This window comes from Neodothiora populina (genome assembly GCF_041146345.1).
Source record: "Neodothiora populina strain CPC 39397 chromosome Unknown canker_contig_13, whole genome shotgun sequence".
Classification (NCBI taxonomy): Eukaryota; Fungi; Ascomycota; class Dothideomycetes; order Dothideales; family Dothioraceae; genus Neodothiora; species Neodothiora populina.
Window position 1 is genome coordinate 1,037,600 of NW_027191402.1, and position 24,321 is coordinate 1,061,920.

The 24,321-nt window shown below is 48.0% G+C and overlaps 8 protein-coding genes across 10 annotated transcripts; 4 read left to right on the forward strand and 4 right to left on the reverse strand.

The window, feature by feature from the left end:
* Window positions 1–2,820: 2,820 nt before the first annotated feature.
* On the forward strand, window positions 2,821–4,695 carry AAFC00_001930 (uncharacterized protein; the record flags this gene model as incomplete). Its single annotated transcript, XM_069347962.1, has 7 exons — window positions 2,821–3,051; window positions 3,099–3,184; window positions 3,234–3,438; window positions 3,534–3,926; window positions 3,971–4,234; window positions 4,284–4,406; window positions 4,459–4,695. 7 exons carry the CDS (start codon window positions 2,821–2,823, stop codon window positions 4,693–4,695), a joined length of 1,539 nt encoding a protein of 512 aa, XP_069204705.1.
* A 316-nt stretch (window positions 4,696–5,011) lies between these two features.
* Window positions 5,012–6,577, reverse strand: AAFC00_001931 (uncharacterized protein; the record flags this gene model as incomplete). Of its 2 annotated transcripts, none has more annotated exons than XM_069341194.1 (5): window positions 5,012–5,510; window positions 5,562–5,835; window positions 5,884–5,997; window positions 6,051–6,238; window positions 6,291–6,577. In XM_069341194.1, 5 exons carry the CDS (start codon window positions 6,575–6,577, stop codon window positions 5,012–5,014), a joined length of 1,362 nt encoding a protein of 453 aa, XP_069204707.1. The 2 variants fall into 2 exon arrangements, with proteins under 2 accessions (XP_069204707.1, XP_069204706.1); XM_069347715.1 differs by having other exon boundaries at window positions 6,291–6,550.
* Window positions 6,578–6,929: 352 nt separating this feature from the next.
* AAFC00_001932 (uncharacterized protein) lies at window positions 6,930–8,101 on the forward strand (the record flags this gene model as incomplete). The annotated part of the gene is made up of 4 exons (XM_069341196.1): window positions 6,930–6,932; window positions 6,986–7,065; window positions 7,246–7,441; window positions 7,631–8,101. 4 exons carry the CDS (start codon window positions 6,930–6,932, stop codon window positions 8,099–8,101), a joined length of 750 nt encoding a protein of 249 aa, XP_069204708.1.
* A 77-nt stretch (window positions 8,102–8,178) lies between these two features.
* On the reverse strand, window positions 8,179–9,332 carry AAFC00_001933 (uncharacterized protein; the record flags this gene model as incomplete). Its single annotated transcript, XM_069341197.1, has 3 exons — window positions 8,179–8,715; window positions 8,764–9,030; window positions 9,078–9,332. 3 exons carry the CDS (start codon window positions 9,330–9,332, stop codon window positions 8,179–8,181), a joined length of 1,059 nt encoding a protein of 352 aa, XP_069204709.1.
* A 4,983-nt stretch (window positions 9,333–14,315) lies between these two features.
* AAFC00_001934 (uncharacterized protein) lies at window positions 14,316–15,513 on the reverse strand (the record flags this gene model as incomplete). Its single annotated transcript, XM_069341198.1, has 2 exons — window positions 14,316–14,795; window positions 14,845–15,513. 2 exons carry the CDS (start codon window positions 15,511–15,513, stop codon window positions 14,316–14,318), a joined length of 1,149 nt encoding a protein of 382 aa, XP_069204710.1.
* A 1,140-nt stretch (window positions 15,514–16,653) lies between these two features.
* Window positions 16,654–17,425, forward strand: AAFC00_001935 (uncharacterized protein; the record flags this gene model as incomplete). 2 transcript variants are annotated; one of them, XM_069341199.1, is made up of 2 exons in its annotated part: window positions 16,654–17,107; window positions 17,178–17,425. In XM_069341199.1, the coding sequence occupies 2 exons, from the start codon at window positions 16,654–16,656 to the stop codon at window positions 17,423–17,425; spliced, it is 702 nt and encodes a 233-aa protein (XP_069204711.1). The 2 variants fall into 2 exon arrangements, with proteins under 2 accessions (XP_069204711.1, XP_069204712.1); XM_069347964.1 differs by having other exon boundaries at window positions 16,669–17,107.
* A 292-nt stretch (window positions 17,426–17,717) lies between these two features.
* AAFC00_001936 (uncharacterized protein) lies at window positions 17,718–18,516 on the reverse strand (the record flags this gene model as incomplete). Its single annotated transcript, XM_069341200.1, has 4 exons — window positions 17,718–17,776; window positions 17,831–18,220; window positions 18,271–18,425; window positions 18,476–18,516. 4 exons carry the CDS (start codon window positions 18,514–18,516, stop codon window positions 17,718–17,720), a joined length of 645 nt encoding a protein of 214 aa, XP_069204713.1.
* On the forward strand, window positions 18,171–18,484 carry AAFC00_001937 (uncharacterized protein; the record flags this gene model as incomplete). The annotated part of the gene is made up of 3 exons (XM_069341201.1): window positions 18,171–18,228; window positions 18,274–18,428; window positions 18,482–18,484. The coding sequence occupies 3 exons, from the start codon at window positions 18,171–18,173 to the stop codon at window positions 18,482–18,484; spliced, it is 216 nt and encodes a 71-aa protein (XP_069204714.1).
* Window positions 18,517–24,321: the final 5,805 nt, after the last annotated feature.

The window sequence follows — 24,321 nt, forward strand, 5'->3', positions numbered from 1 at the left end:
GGATGGCACCTGCCTCGATGCGGCAGACAACCGGCATACAGTAACACCGGTACTGTCCTGCACTCTATATAGCGGGGCTTTCCTCCAGGGTAGTAAGTCTTTAATCAACGGTAAATGATTCCTTGGCGAATAGGTAACAATAACTGCTCAGTAAATGCTCGATGATTTCTTATCAATCAGCTAATGACTACTTATTAGATGGTCTGTAAATCCTTAATGACTACCCGGTGAATGGTTAATGACTAAAAACGAGCTCCTTTGTACTGAAATATGGAGATCTTTCTCGACAACATGCCTTGCCTCATGTCGCAGAGTAACAAACACAATTGTCCGACACTCATTGATATATGAAGGTGTTGCAGGTGTGCATGTGGGACTTGCAAGCGCAGAACTTACTATTCTCTACAAGCCCAAGGTAGATTAATACACGAACGGCTTGGACATCTACTCCATTAGCAAAATGTTGTGTTATGAACGACAAGTGCTTCATAAGATTTTCTACATCCCTCTATGACACTAGCCACCGTCAAGTAGCCAACGACGAGTTGCATATGTACATATTGCCGATGTGATCCAAGCTCGGAACTACCGGAGTGGCTTTGATCGGGTCCCCTTATCTCCTCTTCGGACTCGTCAAGGTCAATTGGACCCGCAACTCGTACACATCCCAAGTGCGTAATGCCTTCTACGACACCACACTATATTAGACTCCACAAGAGATTCATCAATGTCAGTGCAGTATACTCGGAACAGACTCGGCTGTTGGTCGTGTAAAGAACGCCGCGTTAGATGTACTCGAGAGCAGCCGACCTGCCAGTCTTACAAGAAACGCGGTCTGAAATGTAGATATGGACTGAAATTGACATGGGAAGATGACGCCTTGAAGCGTGGAGTCGCCCACGGCAGGCAAGGTATTGAAATTTTCGCGTTGTGAAAGTCTCTGCTATCTGACTTGTTACACAAAGTAGTGTGGTCTGAAACAAAAGGCGATGCTGCTCACCTTAAATTTGAAAAGCATGAGCAGTCATGTCTACCACGGCTAATCATTCGGCATGGAGAATTCCATTTCCTCAACACGACGTATGGAACTTTTCAGGGCCAGGATATCGTTCCAATCAATGATCAATCATACCTCAAGTTCCCACTGGCCGGTTCACCTGGTTCATTTGTCCTAGACGAAGACGCTCTCTGTGGGTACTTTGTCAAGAAGATATGCCCGTCATGCACTTTGGACTCTTCCACCAATCCATACCTGCAGTATATTGTCCCTTTGGTAATGGAGTCTGAAGCTATACGACACACGCTCATTGGTATCTCTGCTACAGAGCTCAGTTGGAATAGTGACAGTCAGCGGTGTCGAGACATGGCCGCGCATCACAAAACGAAAGCTCTAGGTGCACTGAGTGAAGCTATAGAACACAGAAATGACCATGGTTATACGCGCTCCTCAACAATTCATATCGTAGCATCTACCATTATGCTATGCTTTTTCGAAGTGAGTTTTCATGCGTGGTCTTACAAGCTCGACATTTGACATTTTCCAGATTTTAGAGAACTGTTCTCCCACTGTGTAACCCACCTCAAAGGCGCCCGCACTATAAGCGAGCAGCTGTTGATGAACAATAACATCGTCGAGCCAGGATTCAGGCGCTTTTGTTTGATGTATTTTGTCGCACACGATGTCATGGGACATAAGGGTGACTGCTTTTTTGATACCAAGACGTGGTTTGCAGGTGATGACGAGGAAGAGGTCTGTGTTGATGTCTCATCAGGAAGAGCTCATGCTGATGAGAAAGACAGATCGATGCCCTTATGGGATGCTCTCGCGGCCTCATGCATATTGTCAATTCGATTTCTGAGCTCAAACGATTGGTAACTCCAGGTTCCTGCAGCCTTTCTCGGTACATGGCATCGCGTGACAGACTCGAAAGACAGCTTCACTCGCTACGGCAGACATCGAGACATTTCAGCACTGATATAGATCTCATGAAAATTGCAGAGATGAAGAGACTCTGTGGCCTTTTGTATTTGTATGTACGACTGGACGATATGCGACCGAATTACGTGCCAGTTCAGCATCTCACGAGTCGCATTATATATCTTTTGAAGCAAGCACCTACCAGAGATACTCTGCTTTGGATTATTTTCATAGTTGGGACCATGGGTGTCCGGAATGAGGATGATAGAAGATTAGTACTCGACATCTTGCAATCAATGCTTGACACGCGGCCGTTGTCGAATATTAGACAGACACGATCCATCATTGAGAGTATTTGGAAAGACAGGGATATCGGTGTCGAAGGGAACTGGGAGGACATGCTACAGCAACGATGTGTTCAGCTTAGTCTGGCTTAATATGTGGCCAAAATCCAGAAGATCGTTCGGCTTGGTTATCTTCAAACAAATGTTTGTGATTGGCTCTGATTGCTGATGTCCGATACTGAGACCGCAGCCGTACCCGAGCGGGTCGACCAGCCTTAGCGCGATGAGCCACCTTGTACACCTTGTACAGTATCTCACAAGCGAAAGTTAGCTTGGTACTCGGTTAATCACTTCTGATGACACACATGTACCTATCTCGTCAAGCCATGTAGTTGTCCCTCGCGTTGACCATCCTCAGCTGGCTCTGCAATCAAGGCACGGAACTGCCCGTAGATCGTCCTACAGGACTTGTCTGTACGTGGTAATATGGCTCTTGCTGATGGTCATTGTATTGTATATATCTCTACTCAAGTGCGTGTGTAAGTCTCTGTTCTATAATCATTATTGTTCATTCTCTAAAAGTGTCGTGCCACATTAAACGTGGATAGATTACAAAGTATGCGTTTTTTTGACATAAGAGATGAGATTCAGGAGGCCCCGGTGAGCACGGAAAGTATAGAGAACGAAAGAGGAGAAATCACTCAGATGAAAGGCCGCGATAGTGATCGGGCATCAGAGTTTCTTACTACAGCACATCAGTATAATTCTCTCACACCAGCTCAAGAAAGGAAGCTCAAACATAAGCTCGACCGATGGATGATCCCTATGCTTTTGTTCACAGCCACACTGGTACGCAAAGGTTGTCTGGCTTCCAGGGCTATATTAACTTATACCAGGGCGCAGTGGACAAGGTTACACTCGGGACGGCGAGTCTATATGGGTTCCAAAAGGATGAGAACTTGCACGGGCAGCAGTATTCTTGGTTCGTTTCTTCTACCGATCATCTTGCCCGAACTCGCTAACCATCGCAGGCTCGGTAGTATCTTATCCCTCGGAGCCCTATTTGGAATGTTCCCCAATACCTACCTGATCAGCGGCCTGCCTTCTGCAAAGTTCATGTGCATTTGTTCAATCGTTTGGTCCGGCATGGCACTTTTGCTTGCTGCATGCACTAATTGGAGTGAACTCATGGCTGTGCGTTTCCTCATGGGAACTGCTGAATGCGTGATTATACCAGTAAGACAACACCTTGAAGTCAATTGATGATGTTTTGACATGTCTTCAGTCAGTCACACTTATCGTGAGTCGATTCTGTTTTGACATGTCTTCAGTCAGTCACACTTATCGTGAGTCGATTCTACACAAAAGTCGAGCAAGCCCCTCGAAATGCCTGGGTATTTGGATCGTGGAGTTCGTTGATTAATGGATTCCTTGCCTGGGCTATTGGCCATGTCCCAAATGACGCCCCCCTTCATATCTGGCAATATCTATTCCTGATCACAGCTTCAGTGTCAATGGCCTGGTCCATATTCGTCTTCTTCATGTTACCTGGCACACCCATGGAGGCAAGATTCCTCACTGAAGAAGAGAAATATCATGTACTGGTGCGCGTGGCAGAAAACCATACTGGTGTCGAAAGTAGGATTTGGAAATGGGATCAAGTGCTCGAGGCAGTGGTTGATCCAAAGACATGGATACTGTTCTTCTTTGATATCGCAATTAACGTGAGTACGATTGTATATTAGACAGACAAATGCTAACAAAGCAGATTCCGAACGGAGGGTTGCAAACCTTTGGTAGCATTATTATCAAGGATCTAGGCTTCGACTCTCTCAACGCCTCATTACTTTCTATGCCCACGGGCATAATGTCTACCGCTGCGTCTGTAATTTTCTCGTACGCCGCTGCCAGATGGCATAATCGACGTGCCCTTGTAACGATGATCGCGTGCTGTGTACCGATCATCGGGACTGCACTGATCCATGGCCTGCCAAGGGACAATCTACCTGGACGGATGGTTGGCTTGTATCTTGTATGTCATGCCGTCGACTAGACTATACCATTCACTAATTAGGATGTAGCTTTACACATACTTTGGGCCTTATTACGTTGCAATCTCTCTTGCTCAGGCGAATACAGCGGGCAATACGAAAAAGGTAGTAGTCTTTGGTATCCTGTACGTGGGATACTCTATCGGCAATCTGGTAAGACTTCCAAGATGGTATCTTATCATTCAAGACAGCTAACAGCATTTAGATCGGACCACAAACATTCAGGACTTCGCAAGCTCCCGAGTACGTTGGCGGTGTAATCGCTATGATTGTCTGTTATTGTGTTTGCGTTGGTCTTGCAGGCTTGTATTGGGTAGTCACTGTCGCTGCCAACAAGCGTAAACAGTCCGGAGATGTGCCCAGGCGAGAATCGCCGCAAGGGTTTGATGGGTTGATGGATTTAAGTGACTTCAAGAGACCTGGTTTTCGGTACATTACATAGACTACCCTGGACTGTGATTCGGTCTAGTTCTATGGTCGGATGCTCTTGGAATCTTAGGTTCACGATGGATTGTGAATCACCACATTCCTGCATTTGACATTCACTAGTATCGCACCGACAGCCGGACATGCTGTCCGGGTCATGTGGGCCTGCATGGGCCTGCATAAGCCAAAGGAGATGCTAAGCAATGATGCTACGGCTCGGTTTGTCCATTATCGCTTATCATATCTTGACTATGGATGGGTAGGAAACCTGTGCCATCTTGACAACGAGGTGAGCAGTAGGTAAGGTTGTTTCTATACGCCAATTCATTCCTTTATGGAGTTCCGCAATAGCGCTCCTCCACCCACCTCAGCTCTTTATGTCCGTCCGAATCATCGACGACACGAACAACAACCACCCGTATCTCAGGGTAGATAGTCATCAACCTGTTCAAGCCTGATCGGCCAGCCATGTATGTGACAAAAACAATCTTCTTTTCTTCGATCCCATGGTCTAGCAGAACCCTGACCGCCATCAGTGCAGCACCACCACTGCTCATCTGCGGGTCTAATAAGAGGACCCGGTTGTGGTTCTCTACGCCAGAAGCAAACTTGTAGTAATGAAGTTCTGGCTCTCCCGTACGATAAGATGTCTGGATCAATAACCGGCCTGTCCGGCAGTCCGGAATTACACGCCTCAGGCCTGTTTCCAGGACCGATCCTCCGCGTAGTATCACGACAGCGCTGACTTCACCATTGAGTCTCAAGCCTTTATAAGCATTATCTTGTGGCGTGCGTACGTCGCAAGGATCGAATTTACAGCAATCAGTGGCACTGGCGAGGCCGTTAGTTTGCGATGTAATTGCACAAGCAAAGTGAACTTACTGTTCCATGAGTAACGATGCAAGTCGGTCAAAGTAAAAGATAAAGTCCTCTCGCGAGGTCCGTGAATCCATGAGAATGGTGTTGATTCCGCGTATTTGCGGCGTGCCATCCAAGATGGTGACATTTTTGGATAGAGGTGCCTCTGCAGTGGCTTGACCCAGGCGTGTGAGGTCAGCTTGATGTTGTTTCGATTTGGCACCCAGCGTTTTGATGATGCGATCTGAGACCATGCTTATAGCCACTCGATTTTCTATTCCGCGAGGCACGATGATGTCTGGAGTTCGTTAGTACCCAAAGTCAAGAGAATACAGGGTAATCTTACCTGCTACATTGCGCTGAGGCTCAACATATAAATGAAAATTGGGCTTGACGAATTTGAACCATTGCTTGATGCAACCCTCAATGTCACGACCTCGCTCTCGCACATCTCTCACGACTATAAGATAATTCAGTACTGACTAAACAATATTCGAGGAAGATTAGTCTTACGTCTTCGAGAGAGGCAGAGATCTGCATCGGCTTCACAGAATATCTTCAGATCAAGAACATCCAGCACTCGTTGATCGTGGAGTGCAAAGATACCCTCCAGGATCAGAACATGAGGCGAGTAGATTGTTGTCGTCTTGTCGAGCCTTGCATGTTTTTCAAAAGAATATACTGGAATGTTGGCCTTTTTTCTTCACAACAGTCAGCTGTATCATCCCACGGCAAATATAATAAAAAACCAACCCCTGTTTTATGTCTTGTAGCACTTGAACAAGTACGTCAAAATCAATAGCTTCTGGGGAATCGAAATCATAGTTGTTATTGAAGGCTCGAGCCGATTGTTCGGGTGTAAGTGGTCGGTAGAATGAATCCATCGATAGAATGACTACCCATGGTAGACTGAGTTCATTGATGATCGCATGAGCCAATGAAGTCTTTCCCGAGCCTGAACTGCCAGCCACGCCAATTATACTAGTATTAGCCCACGGGGGAGAGTAATGCATCTTTTCAATGTTATCGTTGGTAGCCATTGCAGACTAAAGACAATCCAGCTATTCAAACCAAACCTCGCGCATCTGTGTTCTTTTATAATCCGAGTCCAAGCGTGTCAAGATAAGATATGAGAGATATAGTAGATCGCCTACGAGCCAAGCGGAGGATGAGACTATCAAAGCGGGTCGCATCACGTGTAATCGCGGTCCAAGCTTTGCCGGTCGGCTTTTCCTGCACGTCAAAAGTCTGCCGACCTTCCTGACGACTTCTCTTCTCCGACATCATTACTGCAGCTTCAAGACTACTCGACATTGTGCGATTGAATAGCTTCATCAAATTGTCTATCATCCAACCTGATGGACCTCAGGAGATAGGATCTCATCTTCAACAATGGTGCGTCGTCAACTACCGTCATGGTGACATCTGTGGCCTAACAACATCTGCAGAGCACTTCTACAATTTCCCCTCCCGCATCCACACGGCATCCTTTCGAACGTCGTGTGGATGAGGTGAAACCGTCAAAAACGTAAGTCAGTCGTCCTTGCGAACTTCCTTCTCGAATGATGTGTATACAATTAAGTTGGGAATCTCTCCTAAATATAATGCGGAGAACTACAGTAACTTATCTTTCTGATCACCGAGTCACAAATATTCTTTTACAAGCACAGGATCCAACATATGCAAGAAGCTTACAATTTGTTGACAGGGACATAAATTTCGTGATCATGGACTATCTAATCAATGAGGGCTACCCATCAGCAGCCCAGAAGTTTGCAAAAGAAGCGAATATTGTACCATCTTCCGATTGCGAGTCAATCCAAGAAAGGGTCGATATCCGCAATGCAATCATCGCCGGCAATATTCAACCGGCTATTGAGAAGATTAACGAGCTCAATCCTCAGGTACGCGCTTTTTGTTTTACTTTTTTCCTTCTTGCCGAGATGATATCGTTTCATGCACCACGCAGAGACCTACGGGTATTGCTGAGAAAACCACAACATACTTCAGTCCTCAGTCTGAGCTTTTTTCCCTCGATTCACACAATTATGTCGTCGTTTGTAGTCATAAGCAACTAACATTGGAGGCATCAGATTTTAGATACCGATCCCAATCTTCATTTTTCTCTTCTTCGCTTGCAACTAATAGAGCTTATACGTGGCATTGTGAGCGCTCCCGGTCCGCCATCAACTAGCGCTTTTACCCCGGCTCTTGAATTTGCTACTGCTCAACTTGCACCCCGTGCGCCGACGTCGCCTTTATTTCAGAAAGACCTTGAGCAAACGATGGCGCTCTTGATATTCCCACCTGAGCGCCTCACCCCTCAACTTAAAGCGCTGTTGGACCCTGCTTTGCGTCAGACAGTTGCGACATCCGTGAACGAATCTATATTGTCGTCTCAAGGAGAACGCAGGGAAGCTCGTATACGCAACCTGGTCCGGCTACGCGCATGGGCTGAGCAAAAGGCCCGTGAAGCGCGTTTGACCCTGCCTGCAAGGATAAGTCTTGGTCTGGGCGATGACATGGACTACACTTCGTCAAATGGTGATGCCATGGTCACTTGATGTTTGATAATGATGATTGTGTGAATTTAGCGTTGGCGTTATTGGTTGTTTTACAATACAAGTGTACTTTTTTTATTTCATGCTTTGTGATAACCCGAATACGAATCTGATCGTACCTGCCACTCGCTTTTCACCAGAACACTGATGTTCTGACCCTTGACCAGCTCCGCTTCGCTCTCGGTAGGGCTAATTGGACGATCATTTGAGACACTAGCCTGGTTGATACCACCACCAATTTGCTGTTGAACCATGCGTCCATCATTGACTTTTCGTGAGCATTCACCATAGTGGTCCAACTCATGGCTGCCTCGAATCGTAGTGAATGTTTTGGTGACGTGAAATGCCCAAACCGTCTTGATGGCCGGCATGTTGGCCGTGACGATGGCGGTCACGAATTCAATGGTCGTGACTATGACCACGCGACCGAAAATATAGGTGAAGTCAGGCTTGGTCGCCAGATCATAAAGAACAATCATTCGAAGACCAGAGACCAAGATCGTACAGCCGCCGAGGGTCATGACTGTGATCAATTCGAGGCGCTTGCGACGTGTGGCTTGCAGGTGCCAGAGAGGGTAGACTGGTAGTGCGTAAATGATGATGTCTACAATGACGTTCTACTTATGGTTAGTATGTGTGTTGAAAGAAGTAGATAGGATACGAACCGCTGCAGTAGGAGCGTAATATGAGATTCCCGTCGTCAAACATTTCGCACCGGGATAACGTTCTGGATGTAGATATGCTCCTATAGGACGGCATTGCAAGCCGTAAAAGATCCAGGTGCCGACGACTTGAACGACGACGAGTCCCATGACTGTGAAGATGGCATAGCGAAAGGTTGTCATGCCGAGGAATCGGAGATAGAAGAGCAGAAAAGAAAACTTGATGAGGAGTTGGACCCAGAGATAGTAGAATTCTTCGGCGAACAGATACTGTGACAAAGTCAGATAGACTGACGTGACGGCTAACAAAAACTTACTGTTCGTAATGTCAAGTAGTCTGCATCGGACACCTGAGATAAATGTCTCCCAGCGCCATACCGAACCCAGCAGTATGTGATCGCTTGCTGTCCTACCCAGAAAATAAAAGCAGCGACCATCGCCCAATCATCTGCGCCGAATGATTTTGCAATATAGACTCGAGAATACACACGCAAAACAAAGGAAAGTGTGCATATGATAACAAATGGAATAGTGATGCCTATGGATAGGCCAACAATGTCGTCCCAGGCCATGGCTGAGAAAAAGGCGAGATACTCACCCCCTTGACGGACCAGAGGGACATGTCGAGATACATACTTATATCACTACTACTCACGAGACAAGAGGTCATAGGCGATCAACCGAAGCCCTATTTTCTCTCAATAACAACCTCGCGTACCTCGTGTGGGGAAAGTAGTTACTTGTTGAGGAGGATTTCTTACTGAATCACCTCCCTAGTCTAGTACCTTTACTCGATCATTGCTTGTCGCTCATGACTTCTTTCAGGTATGCCGACGGGCGGATCCACTGGAGAGTGAGTTTGATCATAAAGCTGGCCGTGGATCATGGGTTCAGGAACGGTCAATTTGACACACCAGCTCCAATATGGGTGGACCATGCACAAGTCGAGCAGGCCTAACGACTCGCGATTGTTGAAAGGCTGGATCTTTGGAATCGGATCGTGGCCATGACATGTGTAGACCCGATGCTATTGAAACGGGAGTCATGAATCGTGTCAGACTCGTCGTTTTGTATAGCTCGGAAAAACCCTGATATACCCGCCTCTTTCTGCCAAGATGATTTTCGTAGCATGACTCCTGGAACGCTGGCCCATGTACTTACTCGCTCGCGTTAACCCCTGGCGTATAAATATATATTGCATTTTGCACGCCGACGGCATTCATACCGACTGACACGATCTTCACGCGAAATCGCCTGATTTGTACATGGCGTGCGTAGGATTAATAGCGTAGCACCTCGCAATTAGGAAAGAAGACAATACCTTTGCTCGAAGTCCCCTGTACTATAGTGAATGCTGTAGACTTTTTCTTTCTCGTCATACATCCAAGAGTCGTGTCGCAATGGGCCACGAGGAGATCATAGCAGTGCACCCTTCAGGATGGCAAGACGAGCTTCCTGAGCAAATCATCGAGTTGAGCGCGTTTGATCATGTGATGCCCAAGATATATGTCTTGATGGTTCTCGCATTCGAGTTGCCAGATGGTCTCTCTCCGGATGAAATAGTGGAGAACTTTCAAGAAGGACTCGAGGTTACCTTGGCTTGCTTTCCGGTTCTAGCTGGAACACTCCAGTCGAAAGAAGACAACACTCTTTGGGTCTTGCGAAAGAAGGAGCAGACTGTTCAGTTGGTGGTCAACCATATCGATGGTGCAGATGACGATTTTCCGACTTATCATGAGCTGGAACGACGTGATTTTCCAGCTGCACTGCTCGATGGTCCCAAACTGATACCAAAGGCCGCCACCGAGGTACAACTATTTCGTGGAGACAATGCAGACAAGGACATATTCATCTCTGCCTTTCAACTGAACTTTATCAAAGGGGGCCTGATCCTGGGCATTGCTGTTCATCACAACGTTACCGATGGTCCAGGATGCGACGGATTTCTGTCTACATGGGCAGAAAACTCAAGAGCCTTTGCTAACGACACTCCTTTGCCATCTTTCGACCCTTTATATCTTGATAGATCAAGACTCAATCCAAAAACTGTCCCAGACTCAGCAAGAATGAAAGTACTGCAGAGTAAGCTCACATCGCTGAAACATGTGAAGGAGCCTCCCGGTCCACCTCCGGCGGATTTTAAGATGCCGGAGTTTGTTCCAATGATGTGGCATTTCTCGACGAGCAACGCCAAGAAGCTGAAAGAAGCTTGCCAGCCGGTGGGAGGATCTTCGTGGGTGTCGACCTATGATTGCATTATGGGTCTTTTATGGAAGAGCACAACGAAAGCCAAACTGCCTTTGTTGAAGCCAGACATGACATCCAAGAGCGTGCTGATGCACGCAGTGAACAATCGGCAGATGCTCGATCCTCCCTTACCGGAACGCTTCTTGGGAAATGCTGTAAGTCTGGCCAGCACCAAAGGTCAGTCCATTCAGGCAGTCATCGACATGAGCCTGCCTGAAGCAGCAGCACTTGTTCGAGAGTCTATTACCAAAATCACTCCCGAGAGCGTTGGTGAAGTTGCTGAGTGGGTTGCCGGAACTCCTGACAAGGCCTGGATTGGCATGGATTTGAATGCATTTCTAGGCACCGATCTTGCAGGAACATCATGGACGAAGATGACAACATACACTTCTCACGACTTTGGTTTTGGTCCTCCCACGGCTGTCCGCTGGCCCAAGCCTGATTGGGAGGGCTATGTGTTTGTCTTTCCCCGTCGCATCAAGGTTGATGACCCGGAAGAAGGGTTTGAGTGTTGCGTCTGCCTTGAGCGTGGCAGTCAGGAAAGATTGATGAAAGATGAACTACTTACCACATTTGCGTCGCCACGCGGACTTTAACATGAGATCCAACACGTCGCTCGGCGCAAGAAGTCGAAGGATTGTGACCACAGGTCAGTAGATAGCAACATGAGATGATGTTTCCAAGCTCTGCCGTCCCCGTTCAAAAGCGCCTGTGATTCCCTTGTAGAGTAAGCGATCATCTTTTCTTTTTCCCGCCTGTGATCCGAACATGGACATTACAGGCTCAATTCCCCGCTTCGCCGATCTTTGGCCATATCTGTTCAGTCATCATTTGATGACGAGGCCGCGGAATATTGATGCTTCAACTGGAGAAACATTCTACCCCGCATGTCCTTCCCCACGAATTGTCCATCACATCAAGTCTGCTATAACCTAATTGGGTACCACTTAATTATACATGTACTACTCCTCGATGTGTTGCGCCACGCGGAAGATAGGGCCGAGTTCGATATATGTTGCTACTACTTCCCATCGCACGATGTCTGCCATGTGCTTGCCCACACTTCTTGTCGTGCTACAGCTTGAATCATGTTAAAAGTCACACTACAACTTGTTCGGACGAGGGCGATCTCTGCGAGTGGCCATTGCTGTGGGATGTCAAGTAAGGGATCATGAGATAACAGAATACAAAAACATAGCTGACAATTACAGCTCGCGTTCATCCTGTTTGGCTGTATGTCACTTTTCAGAAACCCCAATCTGAAATATCGCTAACAGAAATCTAGATGATCAAGGCGTATTCTCTGGAATTGTCGGCAATGCTGATTGGCTCGACACTTTCAATCACCCCGGTAGTGGACTCGAGGGAATCATCGTCTCCATCTACAATCTTGTTAGTTATCAATATAGGCTTGAAGTGTATATGAACTGATAAGTTTTCGCCAGGGTGCGTTTACGGGATGCATTCTTGCCTTTCTCGGCGGAGAGAAGGCCGGTAGACGTCGATCCATGTGGATAGCGATGGTTTTTATTGTCAGTATATGCAATCGCATGATGATTACTTCCGCTAACAGAATTACAGATCATCGGGGCAATTCTACAGACCACATCGTATGGAGTTCCCCAGATCATGGTGGCTCGCTACATCACCGGAATTGGTACCGGTATCGAGGCAAGTCTTTTTCGAATCACTTATGCCCAACACATGGCTAATATGCGAAAAGACGTCGACCGTTCCTATGTATCAATCTGAACTTTGCGAAGCCAGCCACCGTGGAAGACTAGTATCGAGCGAACCGTTATTTGTTGGAGTCGGTATCGTAATCGCATACTTTTTCGATTATGGGCTGTCATTTGCTGGAGGTGAGTTTGCCTGTCACTTATCAAGATCAATCTAACATTGATCAGGGCCTCTTGCATGGCGACTACCCATAGCCTGTCAAATCATTTTCGCTTTCTTTGTCGTCGGCATTGTTTTCGGTCTACCTGAAAGCCCGCGTTACCTCTACAAAGAAGGACGTAACGAAGAAGCCCTTAACGTACTTTGCGATGTCTACGACTGCGCCCCGCATGCTCCGAAGATCGTCAAGGAACAAAACGATGTACTCGAGGCACTTCGTATGGAGCGTATACATGGCGAGTACAAGTGGAGCCAGTTGTTTAAGCGAGACGATGTTCAAACCGGAAGAAGAATCCTTCTCGCATACGGCATGCAATTCATGAATCAGGTCGGCGGTATCAACCTAGTCGTGTACTACGTACCGTCTGCGTTGGAGTTTAATGCCGGTCTCAGTCATAACTTGTCGTTGCTCATCGGAGGATTCGTTCAAACCATGTTTTTCTTCGGTTCGCTTATTCCTACATTCTTACTGGACAAGTTAGGCAGAAGAAGACCGATGATGTGGGGAAGTGCCGGACTGGCTCTTTCGATGATGTTGATCGCGGTACTACTCAGCTTTACACAAGCCCGCGGCTACTCTGAATCGTTAACTCAGAGTACCTCTTCTGCTAGTGTTGCGTTTTTCTTCACGGTATGTTTCGTACTCGAATATTTACGAGGAATCAAACTGACACGAATTAGTACATGTTCATCTTTGGTGCATCTGTCAATTGCATTCCCTGGGTATATGTGCCTGAGATTCTCCCTCTTCATGCAAGAGCCAAAGGGTCAGCTATTGCGACCTCTTCGAATTGGCTATGGGTAAGCATCTTCGTCCTAAACCCACAATCATGTCGCTAACCACTCAAAAGAATTTCGTTATTGTTATGATCACTCCGACCATCTTGAACAAATTACAGTGGCAAGCATATCTCATCTTCATGTGCACAAACTTGGCTTTCGTACCTCTGGTGTTTTTCTGCTACCCAGAAACGGCCAATTTGACGTTGGAAGAAGTCGATTATTTATTCGTAAAGGAAGGACACAAAGGTGCCAATAAATTGATGCATCGTGCAAAGCCAGTTCACGCGAGTCTGAAGGACGATGTCGAAAAAGGTGCAGAGGCCATGCACTTAGAGCATGCTAGCGACGAGACCAAAGTGTGAGAAGTAGTATAAATTAAATGATCAACATTTACAAAAAGAACAAGAAGACAATCTATATATCCAGACTAGAAGTGAAAGATAAAAAGCGTCTGGGATTGCGTCCCCACGAATACATATTCGAGGAGATAGAGCATCTTGAACAAGGAAATGAAAAGAAAGTGACTTGTCTCGGAGATCATATAGCCCCATCCCTATCCTCCCATGTTCCACCTGGATCATTTGCACTTGACATTAAAAACCAGTCGATTCTCGTTTTTAAGTCGCTTACTGAGCAAGCTTGCCCATACCAGCGTTGGCGGTGACGTGAGAGGCCACGGTGGAGGCAGCAGCAGCGGAGGCGATGGTGTAACCCTTGAAGTCAACAAGGAAGTTGGTCTGGGCAGAGCTGAAAGCGCCAGAGCTGCCGAAGGCGTTCATGACACAAGAGCGGCCGAGAGAAGCCTGGCAAGCGGTTCCGGAAGAAGTTGAAGGGACGGTGAAGAGCTGGCCTGCGCTGCCGGTCTCGACGGGAGCGACGACGTTCTGGAAAACGTTGCCCTCGGCGAGGATGTAGGCACCGGAACCGACCTCGAAAGCGTGACCGCTGTTGTCGTACCAGTAGTTGTTGACGGCGTGGAGGACGGTGTTGCCGCCGACCTTGGGGGAACGTCCAGAGGTGTAGTAGATGTAGTTGTTCTTGAGGGTGATGAGATCGTTGGACCCATCAAAGTAAAGAGCCCAGTAAGTGTGCTGGTCGCAGGTGGCCTTGTAATTGTTAGTGTCATTTCTCGCTTTTGTCAATTTCAAAACTTACAGAGTAGGTGGTGACACCGTTGATGTAGTTGTTAGTGATGGAGACACGTCCACTGCCCAAGGTTCCAAGGACAATGTGCTGGCGACCGATGAGAGAGGTGGTGACGTGGTCAATCCAGACGTTGTCAGAGTCGTTGATGGTGATGGCATCACCACCCCAGACGTAGTGAGGGTTGATGTTGGTAATCTCAATGTTCTGGATGATGATGTTCTTGGCGCCGCTGACGATACGGAGACCCTTGCCCTTGATCACACCCTTGCTGCCCTGTCCGATGAGGGACTTGTTGGACTTGATGGTGATACCGAGAACACCTGCCTGGTAGTAAGAGGCGGAGGTCTTGGGAGCGCTGGGCTCGTAGTTCTCGCACCAGCTGTCCTGGTCGATGGCGACCTGGCAGCCAGAGCCAGTTCCCCAGGGCAGACAGCCACTGCCGGACTTGGTGCCTTCGGAGGAGGTGAAGTCGAAAGTCTTGGTCAAGACAATGACACGGGCGCTGCTATCACCGAGGTATGAGACCAGCTCATCGTTGGTGGTAGGGTAGACTGGGGAGGCGCTGCCACCACCAGTGGTACCAGCGGCGAAACCCTCAGGCTTGCCGACAACGCCAATAGCGGCGACGGTGTTCGCCATTGCGGCGAGGGTGGCCGTAGCCAAAGCAAGGTACTTCATATTGAAAGGAAAGAAGAGAACGAATGGAGGTGAGATAGTTAGAAGGAGAGTGATGATTTTTTTCTTCTCTGACAGCTACAGACCTGAGACTATATACTCGTTTCTGGGAGACGTCGGTTAGCATCTCACAGTAACATAGACCACCTATCTCAATAGTATGGTGGTGGGTGACCGATGCGACCACTACGGTACGGCACAGGGGCCATTCACCCATCGCTTGTGTGTTTCATGTTGGCTATGCGCTGCGGATAGCACTACAACCCAAAGTTGCTTCAGCCACCAAGGGTGGGTTTGATATGTCAAAGTGTGGAAGTTTCCATCATTCCAGGCCTTTGCTGGCAACGCGTGCCGCATTACCGCCACCACGGGCGGCCACCACGAGGTTTATGTTGACATGGTCGCGTAGTGGTCACTGCTCGTGAGTTAAAGCTAAAGAAAGTAGGAGTATAGCTACTATGAGGCACTGTATCTGCGACGTGGCCAAGACGGGAAGAACGTCCGTCTAGAGGAAATCATCCAACCGCAATATGGTTGGCGTTGTCCACTCGCATCGAGGACAAGACCTATAGTGTATTGCAAACAAGCGGTTCATCCTGGAGGCAATTCCATTGCATTTCTTGTGAGTAATCCGTGGATCATGTGTAATTTCGCCATCTACCATGGTGCGGATCCATTCTTCGCCGCAAAGTCTGCCCGAGGGTTTCGGACAGCTTCGCCGATCGATTAGTCGGTTGTAGTGGGTCTGGCACCGACCTCTAGTCAGAACGTCGCTTCGGCCGTCTCACAATCTTGAGTGTGCCAACAATGCAATATGCATAAAAGACTAGTAAATGTGTAATCCAGAGACTTGCCTATTGCGTCAAAGTAGACACCACACTCTTTTTTTTATATTACCATAAGTGAGCCCATTCGCGGTGGGTGAACTGCATCTAGATCTTTTATTGCGATGTATCCTTCTATAGTAATATACGATGAACCGAGATGAATGTGGTATCACAAGTAGCATGCCGTAGAACCATACAACCAAGAATAATGCTTAGCTTGCAGCTGCTAGAAAAGCATGGCGGATAAAGCGCAAAACGATAACCCCGCGCAATCCCCTCTATTACTCTAGAAGCACTCTGTCCTCAACATCAACACATGACATCTATCAATATGGCCCCAAATAACGCCGAACTCTCGTTGATTGCCCCTGTTGTGAAAGCACCCTTCGTTTGCAGACCGGCTGATCAGAGCGATGTCAAGGCTCTAGCTTCAGTTTTCTTCGATAGTTTCAATGCTCCCTTCTTCAAATATGCTATGCCTGACACGCCCAGAACCAGAGAGTGGTGGGAAAAGGCTTGGCTGATGGGTATCAAAGACGACCCTACCGCTCGCACTTTTATAGTGTTCGACTCCTCCACGAAAGATGAAGTTCGGCACGAGGGAAAACCCGTGGCTTTTTGCAGATGGATTGTGCCGCAGTCTGATGGCAATCTTGATCGCTTGTGGCCGGATCTGCTAGAAGACGAATGGGACATGGGGGTCATGGGCTCATTTTTCCACGGCATGGACGAGAACCGAGCAAAACTCATGGGCAAGCGCCCGCACTGGAGTAAGCCATGCTATATCTCTTGCGTACTTTTATCTGTCTGTATGCGAACTGCGCTTACTTGGTCATTCAGTGCTTGAGATGCTCGGAACTCACGAAGATTACCAAAGGCACGGTCTCGGCAGTGCCCTTGTTAAGTGGGGCTGCGATCTCGCGGATCAGGACGGCTTGGAGGTGTATCTTGACGCAAGTGAAAGAGGCGCCCCCGTATACCAAAAACATTTCGCTTTCGAAAGTAGAATGCAGATAAACATTCCCGACAGACCAGCTTATGGTAGTTTTGTCTATCTAAGTCACGTCAGGCCCCATCAGTCGGTATGAAGGAGCAAGACAGTCGTGTCACCTGTTTTCCATATAGCCAGATTACAGCCAAGATGTTATGTACAGTCTGGAATGATTGATCTCCATGCACGGTCTGTTTCGCTCGGCCTTTCCTCCGGTATACAAGATGACTTTGGACGAAGCTCTTTTCATTCGGGCAGTTCCCGCACTGGAGAAATGAAAACTTGATTGAAGGATTATATCGCAAAAGAATTGATCGATAGCAACGGTGAGTGAGAAAGATTGCGAACACTTCGCCTTCTGTTTAACGCCAAACGCCTTGATTGATACCTTAGAACTTCAGGGGCTCGCCTCTCTCCATCATCCTTCTTTCACTTGCTGCAACCATGTCTGGGTGGTCTGGGTCAGCTTAAATATATGCCAAATACCGGCTGCTGGGCTCACCTTTCCATTGGTTCCTGGCAGCATTTTCCAAGGACGGTAGAGTGACACCCTGGGTCTTGTCGTGGGTTTCAAGAGCCAGTGTTGCAACCACGACAGCCATGGTCAGACCTTGTGCATAAACACGTGCCTGCATGAGTTTCTGCTGACCACTGAGATATCTGTTCTTCGACACCACCGCCAACGCAGCAGCCATGGAGACGACCCAAGAGCCAAGGACGATACTATACTTGTTCTGCTGAGCCCAATCCTGCCATCTTTCTGTTGGTGTCTTCTGTGCTTTTAATTGCTTCCTCACCGAAGAGACCTCCTGCTTCGTTGTTGTGTGGTAAGCATTATCAGGATGATGCATAGCCTCGAAGCTACGAGACCAGCGGTCTGCAGACAGGTATCCTTATCGGGTGTCAGCTGGCATTCCACGAAAGGGGACAAGTGCTACACACCAGCTCCCAAGCCACTGCTGGCTACTAAAAAAGATTTGAACGGAAGGGTAAGGGCTCTGCTGAAGGCTGGGAACCTCCGCGATGCTCCCCACAAGGCAAAGGCTCCAACCGCTGTGCCGGCAACACCTCCACCGATACCTCCTCTCAACATGTATCTGGTGATATCATCAGCTCTGGACTAGAAGGATCCTGGTGTGCTCATTACCTGTAGTGAGCATCTTCATGTTCCTTGCTGAGGACCTTCATGTTTGTGTTGATGAGATTGATAGATTAGCAAGATGTTCTTGTCTACTCTCCAAGACACGAAGAAGGAGCCTAATTATATACACCTTTCACGACGAGCATATGCATGGCAAGAGCTCCACGAAGACGCATCAGCCTTGTGAGAACTGATAGTCTGGGATGAGAGGTATCATATCAGGTGGTCAGTCGTTTCGTCTCTCGCGGTTATGCAATGTCCCACACGGCGATAAAGCGGAGCTTTAACGTGCATCCTAGGTAAAAAGTGGTCCGTTTCTGCGGGATTGTGCAAGTCGTGCTCCGTGTAACCTTCTATCTGAGAGCTTGAGCACCTTATGATTCTTTCGGTGTACTGTAAGTGTCGTGATAGAATAGAAGAGCTGATAAGAATGGTGTATGTCTTTTCATTATTCCAAAACCGGCAGCAACGCGTCTCCTGTGTGGGTCTAGGTGAGGAACAATTCGATATCGAACGATCTTTCGTAGCTAGAGTCGCTCGATCTTGCGTCCATTCAGGTGATTCCACTGGCCAAGAGAGCCTGCAAGGTTTTTGAAACTGTTCAAGTCATCCATACAGTAGGCAAGATGCCTCGAGTCTCGCAGTAACACTTCAGCTATTGGTCACCCAGAAGGACTGTATTCACGCTAGTGGTATAACGACGACTCTTCTGTACTTCACACGATGCAGCTAGGTCGTTACACTTGATGCGCGAGTCACTCCATCGAGAGTTGTGGGGATGTCGTCTTGCGAGAAACAACGCGCCCTGCTTCTGCTACACGGTGTCACATAGCTAACTCGTGCAGCTATCTTTCAAACCATCCTTGCAACAGTTCCATGAGTCGGGTCGATCGCATGCTCGAACGTCTTCATCACGTCAGTGCTATAGCTGTTCGGTGTATGCATATCACGCGATATAGATGATTGCCACAATCGAATGAGGTGTTGTCGGCGGCTCCCGACCTCCGTATTCTTGAACGATCAATGACCAGGGTCGCGGTCGTGCAATAACACACGTATCAATTTTGTGTAGTACATTTATGCAATGTTGTGCAAAGGTCCATGTTTATCAGCTGTCATCACGTAAATTAAAGGCAGGAAATAAATTGTTTCATAGTTGAAGTTCAGGCTCGAGACCGAGGCTAGACGTGGAAAAGTACTTGGAGACAAGCATCGCTAAGAATTTCTCAATAATTTTAAGGTAGTTGAAGGCGTAGTTGGTCGAACTGTCTTTGCATTTGCAGCCGTCGGCCGTCGCGGCGAAGAGCTGACTGTGGACAAAGGAATATAAGCTTGGCATTCCTCGAATTGAACCGGTGGGGGGAAATTGACCTCCAAATGCACAGGGGGGCTGCGGGTCACCATACGAACCGTGGATCTCCGAGAGTTAATCTTATCTCACAGGAGGGTCTGGAGTATCCCCAAACAATTCAACAAGAAAGGGAGACTTGCGTGATTGTAGAGAGCATTAGCTAGTTTCGATATCGTGGATTGCTGTGCCATGATTACGAATCAGACCACGTCTTGATCATAACCAAAACGACTACCAGTCAGATGGGCAAATGTACGCATGCGTAACCTCGCCCATTCATTGGTTTCTGCTGACCACCTCTTGCGACAGGGCGATATGGAGTCATACTCGATGCTGGGTCATCTGTATGAATTTCTAAACACAAGATGATGTAGCAGCTTCTTATCTGTTTCTAGGGCACCCGCATATACATCTATAAATGGCTCAACTCGGCGCGCGCAAAAGCGGACGCGGATGAAACGCAATTGCACAGTCTTCCCGTCTTGAAGACTAAGAAACACTGGACTAAAAAAATCCATCCTGGAGTGTCGACCTTCGGAGAAAAACCAGAACTTGTCGGTCCGGATCATCTGGAAGGCTTGGTCGAACATGCACTCGATATTATAGGAGAAGACGACGTACCAAACACACCAATTTTCCTCCTGGCGACTGCTGGAATGCGATTGCTACCGGACCATCAACGCAACGCAGTGCTCGAGAACATTTGCTCGTACATGCAGAGAAACACAAAATTCCAGCTTCCTGACTGTGATTTACATATTCAAGTGATACCGGGAGAGACTGAGGGATTGTACGGCTGGATTGCCGCAAACTATCTACTAGGGGGCTTCGATTCACCTTCGTCACACGATCATGGAAAAGGACATCATACATATGGATTTCTTGACATGGGAGGAGCATCAGCACAGATTGCCTTTGCGCCGAATGCGACAGAAGCCGACAAACACGCCAATGATTTGAAACTCTTACGCATGCGCAACCTCAATGGAGAATCAATAGAATACAGGGTGTTCGTGACGACCTGGCTGGGCTTTGGCGTCAACGAAGCGAGAAAGAGATATGTCGAGGCCTTGCTCGATGCGAGCCCGGATGTGGTCGAGTTGCCTGACCCGTGCCTTCCCTCTGGCTTGACGGTCACCAAATCCGGACATATCATAAAACCTAATGCGGACGAAGCCAAAGGCGAGGAACCGCATTTGTTAGGAACAGCCAATTTTCCTGAGTGTCTGCGTCGCACCTTCCCTCTGCTGGACAAGGACGCCCCATGCGAGGATTCGCCCTGTTTACTACACGGCGTGCACGTACCTGCCATTGATTTCGATGTGAACCATTTTGTAGGAGTATCCGAATACTGGCACACTACCCATTCGATATCTGGAAACGAAGAGGACGAGATCGCATACGATTTCCACACATATCAGCAACGCGTCAGCGAGTTTTGTAGTCAAGACTGGCAGTCGATTGACAAGGGCGTCGCGAAACACAAGTGGGGCAAGAAGTTTGATGAAGAGACTGCGGTGCAAGTCTGCTTCAAGGCAAGCTGGTTGATTAATATGTTGCATGATGGTATAGGCATACCAAGAGTAGGATTGGAGTCAACAAAACCAAAAGATGGTCAATTTGTCAATGGCACGAAAGGCATCATCGAGGGCGCCAAAGAAAAAGGGTTTCTAGATCCCTTTCAAGCCGTCGACAAGATTGACGGCAAGGAGGTCAGCTGGACACTAGGAAAAATGTTGTTGTACGCAGCATCACAAGTACCTCCTGCTGATGACACTCTTGCCGTCGGATTTGGGAGTAATATCAAAGGTGTGCCGGTGCCAAAGGACTTCCAATTCGCTGGCGGCAACTACACACCTCTTCCCGACGACCTAAGCAATCACGACAACTCAGAAAGCGAAGGAACCGATTGGCATGACACCCTGCTTGCACACGGCTCGTCCAGACGGATCCCAGGAATGCTGCTATTTGTTTTCATACTTGTCGTAGCAGCTTTCCTTCTGTGTGGCAGAGAACGACGAACCAGCCTCTATTACCGCATCACATCTCTTATCGGAGGCAAGGGATCTCGACGACGAAGATTCGGTGGTGCATCGGGTGGGGGGCTGACATCAAAGTTCTTTGGCAATGGCTCCTCACGAAATGCATCCTATGAACGAGTAGAGCTCGGCGATCCGTCAGAGTTTGAACTCAACGACATATCACCCACATCAGACTCTGACTCGGACACGCAAAGACCTCCCAGCATCCGTAGCGTTAGCGGGAATGGTCGTACCTCTGGCTGGGCAACCCCGACACCAGGCTTCACTTCTCCGGTCTTGTCTCAGTCTTCTCCAAAGCGCGCCAAGGGACCGAGCTATCTCGACAGTACACCATTACCTGGAGTGGAGGTGTCAGGGTATGCAGTTCCCGGCACACCTGGTCTAGGTGTGGGTGACATGGGTATGGGCATGGGCATGGGCATGCGCACTGTAAGCACAGAGCGCCTCGCTCCTGGGCCAATGCTTCGAAGTACCAGCCGCAACGGCAGCAGAGCGACGAGCCCACGACGAAGTCCCTCTTTTATTGGCACCGTTAGAGAGTGATTGATCGTTTGTCTGGACCTGGATGATTTGTGGAACTTTCGCGGCGTTGTTGGCACTGGGGGGCAAAACAGACCTTGAATGTGGATAAGCAAAGCCATGTTCATTGGATCTGAAAACCATGAGAACTGTTTCAATTCGGCTTGTGATGAAGTTCCGCTATTATTGTAATGATTACTGTACATACATACTTCCTGTTTGATATCAGCCAAATGCAAATGGTTTGCGGATAATGCGGATCAACATATCAGACTTCACTTCAAAGATCGTCATCTGTAGGCGCTGCAATAAACCGACTTATAGCTAGTCATATGTCTGTCAGATACTGTTGTACAAGTGTTCTGTCCCGTTACTAAGCGGAGACGATGTACCGGAAGTCGAAACGGAAGTGGAAGCCATCATAGCTATTCTTCCCGCAGTGTACCTACCCAAATCGTCACCCATCACACCTGTACATCATCGATCGTCAAGATATATTGAACATCGCACGATCGACTTCCGCTGAATTCTGCGGATCAAGAAGGAAGAGGTACAGCAAAGTCAGGACTTGGGAAGGATTTGTTTCGACTGTATGTATGCACACGTGGTGCATATTGCGTGTGAATGAACCTGACTAGTTCGGTGTGACTTGTTATGCCATAGCGATGATACTCTCTGGTAAAGAATGCTGAGTATTGACAATAGTCACCGCTATCATTAGCGCTGCACTTTCGCATCAGACTCGAATGTGGTAGAAAAAGTAGCTAGAGTCTACCTGATCTGCAGGCTGAGAGAACCACCAGGCGGACTGGTCTCGTAGATCCATCGGGGAAGTAAGGTGCGTCAGAACCAGAATCATCGATTTCGTGACCTACCTGCTGCCTGGAGAGAGATTCCTACCCACAAGTCTGATCTAGAATGTATATGACAAGATCACGATCAAGGAAAGAACGAAAGAAGGTCCGCTCCGCAAGAAGCGAAGGAACCGCCGAAGCCTCACATGTGTTTAGGGAAGTCGCTTTGTGGCTGCCAGAAATGACAAGATATCATTGGCCAGGGTCTCCCTCTAGTCTACCCTGTTTTGTACCTGTCTGTTCTGACGGAAGGAAGCGAGGACAACAGGTGGAGCTTGCGGCTTTGCGGCGGATTATCCGGCTGATGTTTGTGGATTGGTTATAGGTCTTGCTTGACAACGAAAATCATGCAGCAAGACAAAATGCCATCCCAGCCTTGCGAGGCGCAATATCCGGGGAGCTGTGAAGATCCGCAACGGAGGCGGATCGCGGGACTGATTCATGTTACGCCTCGATCATCTGTACTTCGATCTCTCTGATCCCCCTTCGATATACAACGTTCGGGAAAGTACGATGGAAGAGGCTACTGCATGTTCAACAATTACGTATGTCTATGTGTGTTATGACCTTATGACCTCGATGAAACTTCTCATCGTGAAGTTGAAATGTTCGATAGAACAAGCATGCCCCACTGGTTCGACTACAAGTTTATCCACTTCCACCTCCCCAGATAGTTCTTTAGACTTTAGACATCCTGAAACATACCATATCTTACTAAACTTCATGTGTACAAGACGCAGTGTGTTACAAGCTGCAAGGGACGCACTGCACGTAGCCAGAATGCATCTATGATGTAAGTGTATCTGATACAACGCCATTCCTTCCCACTAATTCCTGAATTTTTGCCCTGCATATGCAATCAACAGAGCAACCTCACCACCACTGAGACATTGCACAGCAGCAAAACCAGCTTCCGGAATATTCGGGCAGCGGAGTCGTTCGAGTTGATCAGATCCTTTCATATACAATCGAGCACTGCGCTTGCTTAACAATCGCCATGGAGGATCCCACAATTTTCGATGGCTCACGACTCGTTCAATCGACTAAGGATCCTCCCGCGATACCTAAATGTTTCCACTCCGATCT